An 18276-nucleotide genomic window follows, 5' to 3' on the forward strand; every position below is an offset into this window, starting at 1 on the left:
TACTCATCAAATTAGTTATTTAAATCAAATTTTAAGTTATTGAACTCAAATCTTTATGATTAGATATATATGATATTTTATGCAATTATTGAGCATAGTCTATTTGTTTTAATGTGGTCCCAAAATATAATTTAGACTCTAATAATTCTACAGCCCATGAAAATGACTTTCTTTTCAAGGTCTTAGCGTTAAAGAAGCATCCAACTCTTGCTTGGCTGTGGCTCAATTCTAAGAACAATGAGAAAATGAAAAAAGAGTTTGAAGGAGTATCAATATGTGATGCATTGTTTTGATGGAAATTGTGGGAAAACTTATATATGCATTTTGAGATGACTCCTGTTAAAAAATGGTTGAAATTAAAGACTGGAGAAAAAAAAATTATTTGCTTTCTTGTTTTCTTTCCTTGAGTTTTTGAGGACCAAGCAGGCCTCAATGATCAGATGGAAAAGGATAATTTTTTTTTAATATTTTTTCTCTTTTATTAATACTGATCTCAACCAATCATAACCTAAATGAAGGAACCTTCTATCTTGCATGGTACCTCACCCATTGAGGTGATTGAAGGGGCACACAAGATCAAGATGAAGTAATCATTGTATTGAATATATGCCTCATGTAATCATGAAAACATGATGTCTCAACGGACACTACAGATTTTTATTTAGTTTTTTTTTTTATGCAGGTGATTGTCATCACTGATCATCACATATTTTTCTCTCAATAACTTAACATTCTTGCAGATCCGATTTCCCCTCATTGTCAAGACTCTGCTTCACGAAGCTCCACACTGATGCCTTCAATGAGTTCAACTACCCTTCTAAAGTTCCATTGCTTTATTTTTTTCTAAATCGTCATCCATATAGTAAAACATCTCAAGCAGTCTACCCACAAGGTCAATTCATTGGTACCAAATGATAGGATCAAGTTTCAGAATCATTGTGAAAATAAAATAAAAACCAAAAATGAGCGAGAAATTAAGAGCCCAATTTAACCTAAAAATAAATGAAACACAATTGAAATTCATTATGCCTCTGTCAAAGTCCACACAATATTCAAATACCATAAATTGAAATAAAATCAAAAGTAATTCCTCTTGATACTACAAAGGGAGGAGAGTATCCTCCTTTATCTGGTGGAAGGTCTTTCAAGCCAATTTGTCTTCATTCCCTTTATTTATCTCGCGTTACATGGGCATTTAGGGTTCAAGAAAATGTCAAAATACAGATTAAAATTAGCATTTGATTTCTGAGTGTAGTCAACATTGGCAAGCATCATTATGTTGTAGCTAGAGTTCATCCATATTCAATGATAATAGTGCTTTGATGTTGTATTAGGTTGCTAAGAAAGATACGGCAAAACTATACAAAAAAATAATGTAGAGAAGTTGGAATAATAGCATGTTAGAAATGTTTTTGAAAAATGAAAATATATCAAAGTTGAAAAGATGTCTTTCAAAAGGTATTACATAAATGGGTAAGAATTGAAGTGATGCAACCTAAATTGAATGGATGCAACCCTATATCAAAGGGCACTTTGAAATCTATATATAGGGTTAAGGAATAGTAGTTTTATTTATTCATTTAACCACAAAATTATTCTAGTCTTTCCATTCTTACACATTTTTCAGCCTTCTATGTTCGTCTTGCATCAAACTTCATACATACTATTATTCTACAGAAACAATATATAGATTCTTGACAAGCTTGCTATATTTTGAGAGTATTTGAGGATTGCTTTCATTGGGACTGTACAATTAAAGCAAACAAACATAACTTCATTGTATTATTTTCTTTGTACGTGCACTTTGTACTATTTCAACTTCAATATTTTTGGATTAACAATTTTAATCCAATAAATTAAGATGTGGAAATGATACCACTATTGTCTCTTTGTGACTATGCTATTCTTTTTGTTAAGTTAAAGAAATTTGATGGTGGTAACTTCAAGTGTTGGTAGAAATGTTTTATTTTCTACCACAAGTAATATGGTTTATGTGCTTACTACACTAAATCCACAAGAATGAGAAGTTGAAACTTGGACAAAAACTCATGCATGCGAAAAATGCATGTTGGCAAGTTATAGGGAATTATATAGTATTCACTTGCATAGGTTATAACTTCTTAACAATAATAACAACCTCTTAATAATAATAACATTCTAACGAGAATAATAATAACCTAAGAACATCCAACCAAAATGACACCAAATATGATGTGAAAAAACTCGTCAAAGGGAGGTAAAAAATTAACCATGGATTCTTCAATTTCAGTAAAAATGGGGATACAAATAAATTCTCATTCATTTCTTCACCTTGATAACAAGTGGAAACGATTATTAATACTTGAAGTGGGAATCTATCACCTCATAAAACAATGAACAAGAAAAGAAATCGTACCGTAGGAATTTCTCCAAAAGGTTGATGAAAAAACTTGTACCTTCACCCTTAAGCCCTAGAATAGTGCCTAGAAAATAACTTTATTTACTTCTTCCCTTTTTTCTCTACCACTTTTCACCACATTCCAAAGCCTTAATGCTATTTATATTTAGGCTTAGAGAATACGTAAATAAAATTAACCCAGTATATACATGGGCCTAGGAAACTTTTCATGGGCTTAGATAAAGTTAGCTCAACAATCCCCCCCTATATCATATGAGGGATGGATGTCGATCTATAACTCCATCACATGGAGTTCAAACATGCTATGCCAATGTGTAATCAAAGATTTAATTCCACTTGGGAACCACCTTTGTGTTTTAGGCATTCTTATTTGTGTGAATCTTCTTCAACTTATAAATCAATTTAGCATTTTGCCCAACAATAAGAATGTCATCAACATATAATAATATCTTAAAACCATCAAGAAAATATTTCTTAAGTAGACTCAAGAATATGCTTTGGTTCTTAGAAAGTCCTGCCTCATCATTAACGATTCAAACTTCTTGTACTGTCTTGAAGCTTGCTTCAACCCATAAAGACTTTTCTTCAATTTGTAAACCAAGTGTTCTTTCCCTTTTACTACAAAACCCTCTGGTTACTCTATCTAATTTCTTCATCCAAATTACCATGAAAAAAAAGTTGTTTTCACATCCATCTGCTTAAGCTCAAGATTCAAACTAGCCACTAACCTAAAAGCAACTTTAATGGAATTCATCTTCACTATTATGGATAAAATTTCATCAAAATCCACACCCTTTTTCTACCCAAAGCCCTTAACAACCAACCAAGCCTTATATTTGCTTTCCACTGTTGTCTATTTTCAACTTGAACACTCATTTGTTTTTCAATGTTTTTCTTCCATTTAGGAAGTTATACCAACTCATAGGTTTCATTTTTCTACACGAAATCCATCATCTTAACCAATTGCTACTATCCTTATGAGACTTAACTTCCTAAAAATTATGCAACTCCTTTTCATCAGTAACTAACATGTACTTAGAGGAAAGATATCTAGTAAAAGGACTATGCTCTCTAGTAGACCTCCTAGCTTGGGATACCAAATCCTCTTGATGAGGTGATTGTTCTCCTGCTACACATGCTTAACTAACTCATGTGTAGGTAAGTCACTTGCACCATCATCTCAATGGCATGAGGATGTATCAATCCATTGCCTAATGTAGGCAATGACCTTTTTGTTTATTTTTTTCCATTCCAAGTCAGAAATATCCTTCAACCTCGCCTCTTTGCTCTCAAAAGTATATGACAAATCTTTTGATATAGGACATTTTATACTTTTTTTTTTTTGTGGGTTACACTCCTTTGAAGATTTAAGGTTGTTGTAAAATTAACCTAAAATTAAACAGGTAAATATGGGTAAGTAAAGTGAGAATAATGACATAAAAGACAAAAGTAGACTTATGGAAATTAGGAATAAAATTAATTTGGAAAGGAATTTTAAAAAGAAAAATCTTTCAAATAATAAAATTAATTTAGAAAATTATTTTCAATTGAGAATATAAAAAAAATCGTTTCAAATGTTTTAAGAAGTTTTGAAAGGAATTTAAATTAAGAATTTCAGAAGAAAAATATTTTGAAACTTAAAATATAAAATCTTTCCAAATATTTCTATAATTCTTAAGTTTCTAAATTGTTTTTTTGGTAAAATATGATTTCTAAATTGATTCCAAGTCCATTTTGTTTTCTCTAATGTATATCTATTAGAAAAGTTCTCTTAAGAACTCATGCACCTAAACTTTTCGGTCATTATTCTTTGTGCTTAACCCGAAACTTTAAAAGAGTTCATGATTCTTTTTCTTATGTTCATGAGAAGGATTCACATCCTCTCAAGGCATTGATGAGTCCATTAAGGAGCATGATGGTGTTATGTCATGAACGTGAAATCAGGTGGAGGTTTTAGAGTGTAAACCTGAGGGTGTAGCAATCATTAGGTAAATTTGTATACTTCTTTTTCATATTTAATAGTTGTTAGTTCTATGGTTTCTAACCTCATGGTTTGTGTATCTGTATAGTCTCTAGAAGACTTTATTAGTAGTTTTCCACATAAATTGTTGTCTCTTGGTGTGACTAAATTTCTGTACTTCATATCTAATTCTTAAAATAAATTTTAAATTAAAATTTTGGGCTAAAAAGAAATAACTACCTATTCAACCCCTCTCTTGGTATTCAATAAGTAAGATCTAAACTTTTAGGTTTGTTACTCCATCTTTAGTAGAGTGAGAGAGATGTGTTGGGCGACTTCCTCAATTTGTTAGTAGATTGAAGTAGGAAACTTCCTTTGGTGGGTAAGTTTGAATTTATTTAGGTAATGTTTGTTTTTTTAAAACTTAATGTTGAATGCAATTTGTTTTCAAACCTTAGATTGTTTGCTTTTATCTTTTTTTTTTTTTTTTTTCAACTTATTATATATTTTAATTTTTTTTATTAAATAAAAAAAATCAAAATATTTGGCTTTTTGCTTAATGTTAAAAATAACATTTTAAAACAACCAAAATAATTACAATCTCGGTACAACCTTCACCTTAATAATACTTAATACTTAATAAAAATATAAACGACTTAATACTTGATATCATATAAATTGTATTTAGCATTAAGTTAAATTAAGCTCTATTAAGATTTAAGTAAAAAAAAACTCAAACACCACCTTAATTTATTATTATGCCCCTAATTTGGATAAACTTCCACTGTTTGACCTAAGAGAAACTCCTAAAAATGATCAGTGGAGGATGATCTTCCCTTTTGCAAATAGTATAGTTATACTCCCAGTATACCTTATGGTTGTGTTCACATTTAAAACTGCATTACATTACCGCTATGCAACAAAGCACAATTTAAAACATAGAAAATACATCCCAAACACATATTACATGTACGCTAGAAAACAAGAGGCATTCCTAGAGCAGAACTATCTGAAACATTTTGTTGAACTGGCCTCCTGCCAAGGTCTAATTTTATTGCTGGATACTGAACCAGACCTAAACTTTCTCGGGTTGAATACCACAGTAGGATTTTATAAGGCTCTTGGATTTCTGACCCTCTTCAGTGTGAAAAAAACGAAGTAATCCAAGATGATCGAAGGACTTGAACTGTAAGGGGTGTTCGTCATCACCTAGCTCTTTGGGTATTTGTATCATCCCGCTGCTGAATTGAAACAGCCCAAGTGAGTACCTCTCTTCATTGCCACTCATCATGACCTTATGATAGGGAGAATGCAGCCTGCCATTGCTCCATGCCTAAGAAATCACCAAATATTCATCTCTTCAAGTCTCAATACTTACATCTTAATGATCATAATACAAAACAAAGTACAGACTACTGCCTTCTAGATTTTAAGTACACACAACGCTTTTCCAGAGTTCAGCATACAAAAAGTTTCATAATCTGGATATGAAGAAATTAAAATGGAGCTTTAGGCAGAAGTTCGTAAGATGGAGCTTTAGCTGCCATAAGTTTATAAACCTTTCATATTTGGCAAATTTATTTGCTACATCAAATGATTAGACAGAAGATCGAAACTTACCACTAAAGCATCGCCTGCTATGACAGCAAAGGATGAAGGTGAAAGCTCAAGACTAATCCAGTCACCATCCTTAGTTTCTACCTCCAAACCTTTAACTTGATTCTGATAAAGTACAGTTATGAAGCTCTTGTCTGTATGACGAGCAAAGCCCAAATTAGGCTCCTTCACCTTGGGTGCTTTATGTTTCAAGACTCGGAGAAGATAAGACATTGGTTCCAAATGAGAGTCATAGTACTTCCCAACACCATAGCTTTCAAAAATCATTTTGGTGACCAAATGATCCAGCTCCAGTGCTATCTTTGAGAACTCACGCGTAATTTCACTAAGGAACAAATAGCCAAAGAAAAAAAAATGGATAAATTAAGTGGTGAAAAAATGCGCATATTGAAACAATATTGATTCGTTATAATGAAAAAATAGATCAAATTATACCAGAAATGATCATTTCCAGCAGGCCACATGAGATTCGCAAAACTTTGAATTCCTTCAAGAGTGGTAGCATTATCAATGCCTATACTTTCATGAAGCGGCAGTCGGGAATGTTGCCCCACATAGCCATGGTAAGGCTTATTATGAGCATTTTGCATTTTGGTTTCTGTAGGGAGATTAAACAGCTCTTCTAATGCAGAGAAGAGTTTGTTCTGAAGCTCTGAAGGAACTTTGTCATAAACTGCAATGAAGCAGCCAAACTCTTCAAGCGCTAGAAGAACATCCTTGCAAGTAGCAGACCAAGAACTTGAGCCAGGATTCAAATTTTCCTTGGAAAAATCCACAACAGGAATCTTGGCTGATGAATGAGAACCCATATTTTGCTTCTCTTTTTGCTCTCAACTAGAAGCTTTAGGATCTCCCTGAGAAGGATACACTATTCTATTTCATGTTACTTATAGAGTTCAGATCAGTATGCACTTGAGTTATATAACAGGACGATTAAAGGAAAGGTATGGCAAGTAATGATAAATAGACATGTATATAATTCTCAACACTTTTGTCTTATTGCCTATGGAAGTTTATGGAATGGAATATGAATTTGATTCGAATGCCATTTCTAGCAAGCATAATGGCCTAAAAAATGAAAAATTAAAGTCACGAGTCCCCACAGGCCAGCTATGGAAAATATAATCATAGAGAGGAGTATTGCTGAGGCCCCCATATAAAGATTGTAGCCGTCACTTCTCAATTTGGTTGATGTATTTTTTATTTTGAATCATATTTCGATTTTAAAAATGTTGTTTCTATTTTGTGGCATTTGTAGTCTTTTCCATTGAAAATTTCCCTTTCCTTTGATCTTAGCAGGATGTTATAAAACACTATAACTTTTTACTCAATTGGTCCCCATGCCCCTCGTCATTCAACTCTCACACGCTCATCTAACCTTCTTTTTTATTTAAATGATCTTTCAAGCCGATGTCATCATACTTTTTCTTTCTCTAATTCAATGTTTCTTTATCTTAAATTAATATAGGTCATATTTGGTAATTATTTTTTACAATAGTTATCCATATTTCAAAATAAATAAATAAAACAAGAAAGCACATTTGATAATTAGAAAGCAAAAAATAGTTTTCATTCTTAAAATCATAAAATATAGTGTTTTCAAATAACATAAAAATAGTTACTTTCATTATTTTCATTTGTTTTTTTAAGAATATTTTATAAAATAATTATACAAATATGGAAAATGATTAAAAATAAAACATCATATATAAAAACTATTTTTAAAACATATTTAAAAACATAAAAAAAACAAGTTAAGAATATGTAACATAGAAAACTATTTTTAAAAATAGTTTTCTATTATTTAGAACAAAAAATAAAAAACATACTTGATAACCAGAAACTAGAAAATAGTTTTTTTATTTAAAAAAAATAAAGTGTTTTAAGATAATATATTTTAGTTGTTTTAAAAAAAATATTTTTTTAAAATAATTATACAAATATGGAGAATGATTAAAAATAAAACACTGCATATAAAAGTTATCTTTAAAACATATTTAAAAACATAGAAAATAGGTTAAAAATATTTTAGGTTCTTAATCATATTTTTGTTCTATAAAACGTTAGAGAACAATTTTCAAAAACCATTTTTTAAAAGTAGTTCCCAAAACTGTTTTTGAAAACACTTCTTAAACAAAACCATATTTCTCTCCACCAAATACCATATCAATATCTCTTTAAAAAGAAAATTGAATTTTTTTTTAATTTTGTGGCAGGTACTAACTCATTTGAAGCATAGGATACTGGTTTTTCCAGTTCTAGACTAATGCCATTTTGGCCTTCTTTGTATGAAGAGACTTGGCTACATTCATGGGGCATTGGTTCTGGGATGATACACTGAATGTTTGACTTCTTCTATGTTCTACAAGATAAATGCACATACAAACAAGTGTAATATAATTTTGTACTAATTTAATAAGTTGGTGACCCTTTTCATTAGTCCAAATAATAAAAATAGCACAATTTCTGAACAAACTTAATATCATTTAATTAAATCCCCATGTCTGCAAATCTTGGAGGCAGTGATTCATTTGGAAATAATTAACAACACCCCACTGTGTAAGGTATCCCCACTTGGTCAGCATAAGGTCCTTGTTTTCCTTACTCTCCTCGTATGCCATGGTCTTGTCATGCACTATGATTTTCTTGTTTCTTACATCACATTCTGATGAGAGAACACTTGACTTACTTCAAAAAAGAAAAAAGAAAAAAGAAAAAATCTTTTTTGCAACTGTCTTTTGTGCTATGTTCTTTATTCTTCTTAAAGTCTTTAAGCAATGCTTTTCCAAACATCCTTGACTAAGGCTCTTCTAGACATTTTGAACCAAGGCTCTTTTAGACATCTTCAACCAAGGTTTTGATATCACCTATTGTATATGCAGAAGCTTCAATCCAAACATAATAATGGAAAAATACAAAAATAAAGCATAACATGATTCTACTAACCATACCTACCTTCATGGATGAGAGAGAATGTTCCACTATGTGGTAGAGAATATTATAAAGGAAAGAAATAAATACAATTATTAGGTTTCAAAATATCTCGCTTTCCCCACTCTTTGTATCTCCACTTTGAACCATAAACCCTTTTACTCCACTAGGTGTTTCTTACTCTTCCTCGCATCTACATGCTGGTCTTACTCTACTAGGTGTTTCTTGTTCTTTCTCATATTTCTATCCACATTGAATTTCTGCATGGGCACCAAACTTTATTGAATAATAAGTTGAATAGTAGGAAAATTTTCCTTCTTTTCTCAATGGGTCAAGCATATAAGTACAAATGGATTAGTATATACCAATGTTTTAAAAATTGGATCAAGATTGATTGAGACTAGTGAAACCATCAATTGGACCAATCAGTGCAATTGATAGCACCATTGACCCACCCTTCTATTTATTATAATTATTTTCAATATTAATAATATATTAATGATGTATTTATGATATCATCGATTCAACACAAGGTTCAATCATTGGTTCGACCATTGAATCCGGTAATTTTTCCCATTCAATGATCAACCCCATTTTGAAAAGATTGTTAAATACAAGCACGAAACTAATGGAAATAAAATTTTCTAAAGAAGGCCTAAACTTCCCTCCATGCTTGCTCAAATCTAAATTTTAATAGCGTCTTTATGTCTTTGGTAAGATTGAAAGTGGAGCCTATACTGTTAGGTTGGTAATCAAGGATGAAAGAATTGCTCAAGGTTTTATTACTGTCTAAAATTTCAAATTACATAAAATTGGAAGGACAAAAAAAATTAAAGAATTTAACATCCTAACATCCTACGTACACATAGAACAAAACCTTTTTTTTCATCTTACAATCAAATGTTGAACTGAAGAGGTTACACACATAAAATAACCAACCATCCTTGAAGAACTTGTGCTCCCATTTGACTTCTTATCGCCTTTGGAAGTTAAATGCCTTAATGGCATAGGCAAAGATGAATAAGAACAGCACCACAAACCCAACAACCACAGGTGCAACCACTCCCAGGAAATCATGTTTGAATCCAAAATAATCATCCAAGAATTGTTTCACCGTTTGATTATTCTCAAGTAGTGTGTCCTGTATATCTCCAAACTGTGATGTAACCAATCCATACAAAGTCCATGCAACTGGGCATATCCAATAGTACCATCTCCACCACACCGGAATTCTCTGTATTCATCAAGGAAGAAATGCAACAATATGAGTCATTTCTATATCCATGTGGTAAGGAAAGTTGCAATTTAAAGAATCACGGGTTGAGAGCACTTACGTTTCGTGGAACTATGAAACCTGAAAAGAGGTTCCATATTCCATAAAATGCTGCGGCAACGATGGACGCAATATGTTGATTTGGCGTGGCAGCCACAGCCATCATGCCATAGAAGGTGAAGTACAACAAAGTGAAGAACATGAAGAACAGATACCAGAAGAATTTAGCGGCTGTCCATTCAAATCCAATCATTACATAAACTATAACACCATACACCACAGCCTGTGCAAAGACATATGGAATCTCAACTAGAGCCTGCAACAAGAGAGGAAATTTGATTATTAAGAGGCAAAACGTATTAGATATATGCAAAGTCTGTAGCATCAGAAAACTAGTTACCTGTCCAAAGGCATATGGCAGGGCTGAATACATTCCAGCAGCTCTTTCTCTGTAAAAGACTGTTCGTTCAACTACAACAACTGGCTGGACCGATTGGGCATTCTGAATCCCAAGGAAGAGAACAGCAGCATACATAGAACCCATTGCATTAAACAGATCTTGTTGCCTTGTCCTGCAATTTACCACATGAAGTATAAATTAAAGTTGATATAGAGAAACATACTGAGTTCTCAAATTTTTGAACCAACATCAAATTACCTTTTGGTGCCCAGATCCCAGAACATTGTCCCAAACATCAAGGCTATGAAAGTTGTGAAGAGAAATCTCACTGCCGTGTATGGTGGGTTCCGCCAGTATGACCAACGTTGTTTCCATAAGCATGCCAAAAATTGGGTGAAGAAGGGTTGGGAGTATTGAGTAGCGAAATAGAGGTCTTTTGTACCAGGGGCAGGTTGGCTCAGTTCTTTAATTAAATCTTTGTTTCTCCTGAAACAAATGCCACTTGTCAGAAAAGGTTTCAACAACAAATTTAAGCTTCTCATGAGAGGGCTGTATATTACTTTGCAATCTTATAATGCAATTAGATAACCTATGTTTGAATCACCTGTACAGGTCTGAATTCTTGTATATTTCAGTGAAATCAACCCTTAAAATTACTTCTTGTGCCGAGGTGGTAACTTCCAGCATCCAGGTTGCAGGGTTATAACCATCTTTGATTTTACTGACTCCTTCAATTCCCTTTATGAAAGCAAGTGATATGTATTAGTAAGCGCTTAATATGAATTAACTCAAACTGAAGTATTTACTTCTTATAGCTTTTACTTTATCATGGCTGCTTACCTCAAAATAATTTATTAGATGGGAAGAATCTCTACCCAGTGGTCCCACATATATCTCTTGCCCTCCACGCTTCATCAGGAGCAACTGCAAATCCATTTTAAATATTTCAGTACTTGTATGCGAAGAGAAACTATAAATTCTTTCTATCCCTTAACATTTCCTACCTCATCAAAGGCTTCAAATATGTCAATACTTGGCTGATGGATGGTGCACACAACTGTCCTTCCTGTGTCCACAGTGTTCCTGACTGTTCTCATAACAATTGCAGCAGCTCTTGCATCTAGCCCTGAAGTTGGCTCATCCATGAATATAATCGAGGGATTTGCCACAAGCTCAACTGCAATTGTCAGCCTCTTGCGCTGCTCGGTTGAGAGGCCGTTTACACCTGGCAACCCAACCAGTGCATCCCTCAATGGGGTCAGTTCCACAAGCTCCATGACTTCCTCAATGAACATCTGTAACCATTAGCAATGATTATAAATTGTTTAAAAACCGTTGCAAACCATAGTAGAGATGGTAAAAAATTTGACACTACTTGTGACTCTTCTGTTAGCAGGTTGTGAAGAGGTTTCTCTAGTCTTATTAAAGAGATCAGTTAATTGATGCAAATCCTCAATAACACTCATTAGCTTGCATGAACCTCACCAAATTTGGATTGCAGGTCAATGAAATTTGAACCAGCACTTTTTCCCATGTGAAGGTCAATCCAAACTTGATCCTGGCCTTAGCTCAACCAAGTATGAAAATTCAATTCTAGGGCTTTTCTTGTTTAGAGCACTAAATTGAACAAGAAAAATATGGAAACAATTCAGCAAACTCCCACCTTTCTGGTTTCAGAATTCACATCAGAAGGCAACCGCAGCCAAGCTGAGTAGAGCAAGGACTCATGGACAGTAACATGAGGAGAGTGGATATCATTCTGCTCACAGTATCCAGAAATTCGAGCAAAAGTCTCTTGCTTCTTTGGGTAGCCAGAAATGGTGATCTTACCCTCAATATATCCACCAGTTTTCCGACCAGCCAGTACATCCATGAGAGTGGTTTTACCAGCACCGCTAACACCCATCAGAGCTGTAAGAACACCAGGCCTGAAAGCACCACTCACCCCCTTCAGAAGCTCCAGTCTGTCTTCAAGGGCACCCTGACTTTTCATTTCCTGCAAGTTCATTTCAAACTACTCAGTTCTCATTTGTGGTTTTATAGTACATTATGAAGAAACATGTGTCGTAATTTAAATAAATATGACGTTACCTCTGGCATGTCAACGGAGTATCTAATATCATCAAAGGTGATAGAATGTGGTTGGAATGGAAGAACCATTCCTTTCTTCTTATTATGTTTAGGCTCAGCAATGGCTTCTACCATTTCCTCTCCCCTCTCTGCATGTCAAGTTTAAATTCAATGAGCCATATAAAACATGTAGTTAAATGACAAGAACTGAGTCGCACAATGGCATGCATGCATGCACCATGCTTGAGTTTCATCACCTGTGGTTGCAGTTTTGGCATTGTCAGACTCTTCTGTTATAACAGCTTGATGCTTCTCAAATGCTGCGCAATTTGCACAATGTTAGTACACTAAGCTCATATTTTTAGGAGTTTCAATGCAGAGAAGGTAGAGACACCCACGATTTAGGTAATTGAGGCACAGAGTGTAAAAGAAGTTGAACACAAATATGAATCCAAGCAGTGCCCCAGCTCCTATCCAGTACCAGTGTGCGTCTGTGGAGAACCCACGAGACTTCAATACTGTAACTCCAAGGGATTCTGTTGAATCGGTAACATTCTGAAAAAGGGAAATACATAAAATCATCAGTTACTGACACACATAAATAAACACAGATATTCACATGGAACATTCAAGAACTTACTTTGCTCCAACTCTTCCCAAGGAATTCATTTACCACTATTGCATTCTGTGCATACATCAGAGGGGAAGACCAGTAACCCCAAATCCACCATTTCTTGACATTATCTGCAGCATTGACCAAATAAAAAAGGAAACAAAAATTCATTATTAGGGGTTATGCACAAGAAGGTTCTATGCTTCCTAAAAGAATATTTCCTCATCATACCATGTGACAGGATAAAACCACCCGATGCCAAGAGCATAAGTAAAGCAAAAGCCCCAAATGTGTTTGCAACAATCATGTTTCTACCAGCTGCTGCTATAAATCGAAATAATCCAGATGCCATCTGATTAACAAGCAAGAGGAGAAGATACTGTCTAAACAACCTGCAATAAGGAGATTTGTTTATTCAGCATTAATCATTTTGGAACAGAGAAAACACGTAAAAGAAATCTGGATAAGTTTCTGCAACTTCATAACTTTTTAACTTTTACCTTTCCACATTTGGATCAAATCCAATGACATAATAAGTGATGAACACCCAAACACCAACTTCAACAAATGTGATGGGGATCTTGAGCACCCATGATGGAAGAGCATATGCCCATGCAGGATAGAAGAGTAGGTCTCTTTGCTTGTAAAAGACAGGAAGTTTTGCAATTGCCATGGCAAGTTCTGCCATTCCATTAAACATGATCATGACAACAGTGAAGAACAAAGCACCGGTGTAAATGCTTCCGTCATCTGTTGAATTTTTGTGCATCTCAGTTCTTAGGAAGAGTGTCATTGCAATCACTGCCATAACTGCAAGCTAAAAACAGAAATAGAAATAATAAAATTACGATCACATATAGAAAATTAAAAGCCATTGTTACAAGTAACAATAATAATACTCACTTGGGTAAGCTTGAAAATATAGACAAATGAGTTCCTCTTCATCAGCAAGTACTCTCTTGACATGTTGGCATCCAACAGTACCTTCTTTCTAACACCATACTTCTTTGTTGTCAAAGCAGCTGGGTGGCTTTTGGCCTTGTCAAATGGTGATGCCAGCTCATCTGCTACTTTCCGTCCAATGTGAAATGACTGGAATGCCTCAGCAAATTCCTTGACCGTGACAAAACAGTAAGGCTCTTCTTTACGTGCCCAATACTGGGCCTGATCTTTCCTAGATGTTACCTGCAATGAATTTTAAAGTTATGTTCTAGCTCAATTTTTTTCTAAAAAAAAAAGAGAGAGATGAAGACAGAAGATGCCAAAAGCTACAAAGCTAGATTTGCACTCACTTCTTGCAGAAAGTCTGCCACACCCTTCCTTGCAGGACATTTGAAGCCCATGGATTCAAAAAATTCAAGCACATCTTCACGAGGACCCTGATAAACAATCTGACTATCAGAGAGGAGAATGATGTCATCAAAAAGATTGTAAGTCTCAGGTGCTGGCTGGAGGAGAGAGATGACAGCAGTCCCATTGAGAATGTGGATGGTTTGCTTGAGAGAATTGACAATTTGATAAGTTGTTGAGCTGTCCAAGCCAGTAGAGATCTCATCCATGAACAGTGCCTTTGATGGTCCTACCAGCATCTCACCTATCATTCATACATTTCACATAATTGAATTAAATTAAATTAATGAACAAAAAAAAAAAATCTAATTTGATTTGTTTTTTCATTTAGTTGGAAACCAAATTATCCTACCTGTTGTGACACGCTTCCTTTGTCCTCCAGAGATACCCCTTATCATCTCATCTCCTACCATGGTATCTGCACAGATGTCTAGTCCCAGAATCTGTAGATTTAAATGTAAAAAAAAAATAAAAAATTATGAATTAGAATTGGGTTTTCTCACAAATCTATAAGCTATCATTGAAAGTTTCATGGTTATAATACCTTCAATGTATAATCAGTGACAACATTTTCCTTCTGACCTTCTGTTGCTGCTGCCTGAAATATTGGAATCCAATGATGAAAATGTTAACCACCATGGAAGCAACTTCAGTACATTAAGAAATTTCATAGATAAAAGATTCTGACATAGCATAAAATTCACAAATTAGATTGATTCAAGCCATTCATTTGAGTAAAAAAAGAAAGAAACAAACTCCAGAACAGACAGAACACCGACAATACAAAGCCATTTTGCCTATCTATGTCAGAATTCAAAATTTAATTTATGGAAAAGAGTAGTATCCATGTTCACTGAAAGCAAATAGCTCAATTTCTGCAGAACTGATTAAAATTTCACTAAAAGTAGATTCTGTCTTACCTTCATGAAGACATCAAGATCAGGATCAGGCTTAATATTTGCTGCTTTCTCTCTTCTTGACAGCTCTGCTAACATGTCTGAGGATGGCAAAAGTAAGAGTCAATCTCCTAGGCTATGCAAATGTCATATAACCACATTCACAACCTGCAAAAAGCAGAGAAATAAAAAGCAAAGGCAATGGTTTAGACTAACCATATCGATCTCCAACACCCTGGCATCTTGCAGAGAATGCCAAGGTTTCCCTTACAGTCATTTCTCCTATATGGGTATCATGTTGGCTGATATAAGCTGCAGTTCTCTGGGGTACAAACTCATTCATGCTGTGACCGTTGTATGTCACCCTTCCCGTAACCTAAAGAAGGAATTTCAGTTTTTAAGTTGGATATGAGATTAAAGAAATAAAAAATCAAACATTCGATAGAGAATCGGGGAGTGATAATCATTTTCTTTCAACCTTTAGATTGGGATCAAGCTTTCCAGCCAATGCCAATAAGAGGGTGGTCTTTCCAGAACTTGGAGGACCTAAAAGCAACGTCATTCTGCAGAAGAAAAATATGCACAAAAATCATGATCATGGATCTTCAGCACATTCTAAATTTGGAGAACGAAAAATTCGTTTGAGTTATCAATCCATTTTTAATTACTAGAAACAAATTCATGCTCACCTGCGAGGTTTGATGATTCCACTAACATCATTGAGAATAGTGCATTTCTTCTTTTTACTTGGAAGAATGTGGACAGCGTTCAGGATGCCCTTTGGAAAAGAAGGGAAAATTAGAATCTAAAAACAAACTTACCTAAAAGAATACTAAGTACATAGCTAATGATCAGCATTTGCATGTAGTTACCTCAAGTTTATTAAAAATGAAATTATGGAATGAAGGCAAAGCTCTGCTTCCGACAAAAGCTTCTGCATCGATGGTAAGATGCTCAAATCTAACTTCAATTTCGGGAACATCAACTCCAACTCTGAAAAATGGAAGAGACATGAAAACCCATTATCAAAAATTCAAAGGAAGATGTTGGATGCTTGGCTGTGGAGAAATGTGGGAAACGCCTATGAGGCATATTTCAGGTAAAATTTTCAATTTTTTCCTCTTTATTTTCTTCTGTTTTCAATGTTCAAAACAAATGGCAAGGAATCCAAGAGAGGAGGAGAAATCTCACCTATCGATACGATTCTTAAGCTTCAACAAGAATTTCTCATTGTCCTCTTCGGCAATTTTTACCAACCGCTCCACTAAATTCTTCTTTTCCTGAAACCCAAGGTTATGTACATCAATTTCACTGGCCTCACCCTCTGATCCCATCAGCAAACCTTTCCTCAACCGATTGTAGGTGGGAAGTTTCTCGAGTGCGGCCCATTTCAAAGCTTCCTCATCATCCTCATCCCTCGAAGATTGTGAGAAAACATCCGCACCCGAGTTCCTCCATATCGAAGAACCGTTCCTCCGAAAACTACCACTGGCTCTATAAATGTCAGCAGTGGCCATTGCAACCTGAAACGAAAAACCCTCCTGGAAGACCAACCAAAACCCACAAAAACCCAGAGCCTTCCCCCAAAGTTTGGGAGAGAAGCTCAAAAATCAGAGATGCGTCTCCTCCCTCTCTCTTCTCTGCATAAAAGTACCTTTGTATTGCTATATTTGATTTCCCGTGACTCTATTAAAAAATAAGCGGACAATTTGAATGTATAAGTGGCTGCGCAATGACCCCATGATATGACGAACAAGGAGATGCCACCATTTTTTACCTGTCAAATTCTTAAATAAAACACTTCCAGCGTCTCTCAATAGGGAACGTGATTTATTACAAGCTGTCCAACCCGCTACATCAACTAACTCTGTCTTTTCAACCGTTGGTCCGGGTTGGTTCCAGGTGGACCCAAATCCGCCAAAACTACAAATGTAAGTTATGTTTTGTTTTGTATATATATATTTTTTTAACTGTTGAGTACATTTCCCCTCCAACTCTCCCCCACTGCCACATATCTTGTCTTTTGATGATTCGAGGATTGTCATCCTCTAAACATTCTATAACAATAATAGTAAGTTCCAACGGTCAAGTCAATCATGGGAAATAGAAGGTGAATTTTTTTGTGTATGTGTGTACTTCCTTTAGAGAGGGTTGTTTCGATTTCTCGTTTGTTGTTGGATGGAATTTTGTCATAGAAATTGAGTTTTTTACGATTGAAATCCTTGCACTTGGGGATTTGGCATACTTTCAAATATCGTGTTTGAAATCCTTGCACCATTTTTGACCATTTTCTTTTGAGTTTACCTTATCTGGTGTCAGTAGACCATTGGCTATATCAATTTTCAAGTTTCTTTACTTTTGTGCATTTTCGTTTTAGTTTCTTTTTGAATATGTATGACAAAGTGGTTTAGAAATGTAGAAGATAGATTAACTCGTGTTTCTAACATGCAATCCCTTCCACCTAACCACTTTACCACACCACCAGTAACACAACCAATGGAAGAGACACATGCTGAGGATAGCCTTACTCTAGGCCAAGACCAAAGGTTAGGCCATGGAAGTGCTAAGAATGAAGATTTTGCATACACAATTTCAGACTTTGAGAGACTATTTTCAACCCACAAGGATCAATCTACCCTTTTGTATTATTTTACCATATAATGTAGTTGGAATACAAGTCAGACCCCAGATGGTGCCATTCTTACCCCAATATTACGAGATGGAGGGAGCCTAATTGTAACACTGACCACTTAAAGCTAGAACTATTC

At 34.7% G+C, this 18276-nt stretch overlaps 2 protein-coding genes across 2 annotated transcripts; both read right to left on the reverse strand.

The window, feature by feature from the left end:
• Positions 1 to 5195: 5195 nt before the first annotated feature.
• Positions 5196 to 6880, reverse strand: LOC117922373 (probable 2-oxoglutarate-dependent dioxygenase AOP1). Its single transcript, XM_034840507.1, has 3 exons — positions 6411 to 6880; positions 5979 to 6300; positions 5196 to 5691 (listed from the first exon to the last, which is right to left on the reverse strand). The coding sequence occupies exons 1-3, from the start codon at positions 6782 to 6784 to the stop codon at positions 5434 to 5436; spliced, it is 954 nt and encodes a 317-aa protein (XP_034696398.1). The 5' UTR covers positions 6785 to 6880; the 3' UTR covers positions 5196 to 5433.
• Positions 6881 to 9671: 2791 nt separating this feature from the next.
• LOC117921473 (pleiotropic drug resistance protein 1-like) lies at positions 9672 to 17151 on the reverse strand. Its single transcript, XM_034839345.1, has 24 exons — positions 16700 to 17151; positions 16381 to 16501; positions 16198 to 16286; positions 15987 to 16071; positions 15725 to 15884; positions 15533 to 15609; positions 15157 to 15210; positions 14965 to 15055; positions 14555 to 14856; positions 14166 to 14447; positions 13763 to 14079; positions 13494 to 13654; positions 13290 to 13393; positions 13048 to 13204; positions 12907 to 12969; positions 12671 to 12798; positions 12243 to 12575; positions 11584 to 11874; positions 11420 to 11503; positions 11184 to 11317; positions 10838 to 11065; positions 10580 to 10751; positions 10241 to 10495; positions 9672 to 10140 (listed from the first exon to the last, which is right to left on the reverse strand). Exons 1-24 carry the CDS (start codon positions 17023 to 17025, stop codon positions 9880 to 9882), a joined length of 4275 nt encoding a protein of 1424 aa, XP_034695236.1. The 5' UTR covers positions 17026 to 17151; the 3' UTR covers positions 9672 to 9879.
• Positions 17152 to 18276: the final 1125 nt, after the last annotated feature.

Source organism: Vitis riparia, chromosome 9 (assembly GCF_004353265.1).
Source record: "Vitis riparia cultivar Riparia Gloire de Montpellier isolate 1030 chromosome 9, EGFV_Vit.rip_1.0, whole genome shotgun sequence".
In the NCBI taxonomy this organism is placed as follows: Eukaryota; Viridiplantae; Streptophyta; class Magnoliopsida; order Vitales; family Vitaceae; genus Vitis; species Vitis riparia.

What these genes read in the sequence shown, in the direction of transcription:
- LOC117922373 (XM_034840507.1), bottom strand. Translation starts at nt 6,784, where the DNA reads ATGGGTTCTCATTCATCAGCCAAGATTCCTGTTGTGGATTTTTCCAAG. An exon ending in GCTGGAAATGATCATTTCTG is followed by an intron (nt 6,301 to 6,410) that starts GTATAATTTGAT and finishes TTTGTTCCTTAG; the next exon opens with TGAAATTACGCGTGAGTTCT. An exon ending in TAGCAGGCGATGCTTTAGTG is followed by an intron (nt 5,692 to 5,978) that starts GTAAGTTTCGAT and finishes GTGATTTCTTAG; the next exon opens with GCATGGAGCAATGGCAGGCT.
- LOC117921473 (XM_034839345.1), bottom strand. Translation starts at nt 17,025, where the DNA reads ATGGCCACTGCTGACATTTATAGAGCCAGTGGTAGTTTTCGGAGGAAC. An exon ending in TGGCAGACTTTCTGCAAGAA is followed by an intron (nt 14,448 to 14,554) that starts GTGAGTGCAAAT and finishes AATTCATTGCAG; the next exon opens with GTAACATCTAGGAAAGATCA. An exon ending in TGCCAAAACTGCAACCACAG is followed by an intron (nt 12,799 to 12,906) that starts GTGATGAAACTC and finishes CTTGACATGCAG; the next exon opens with AGAGGGGAGAGGAAATGGTA.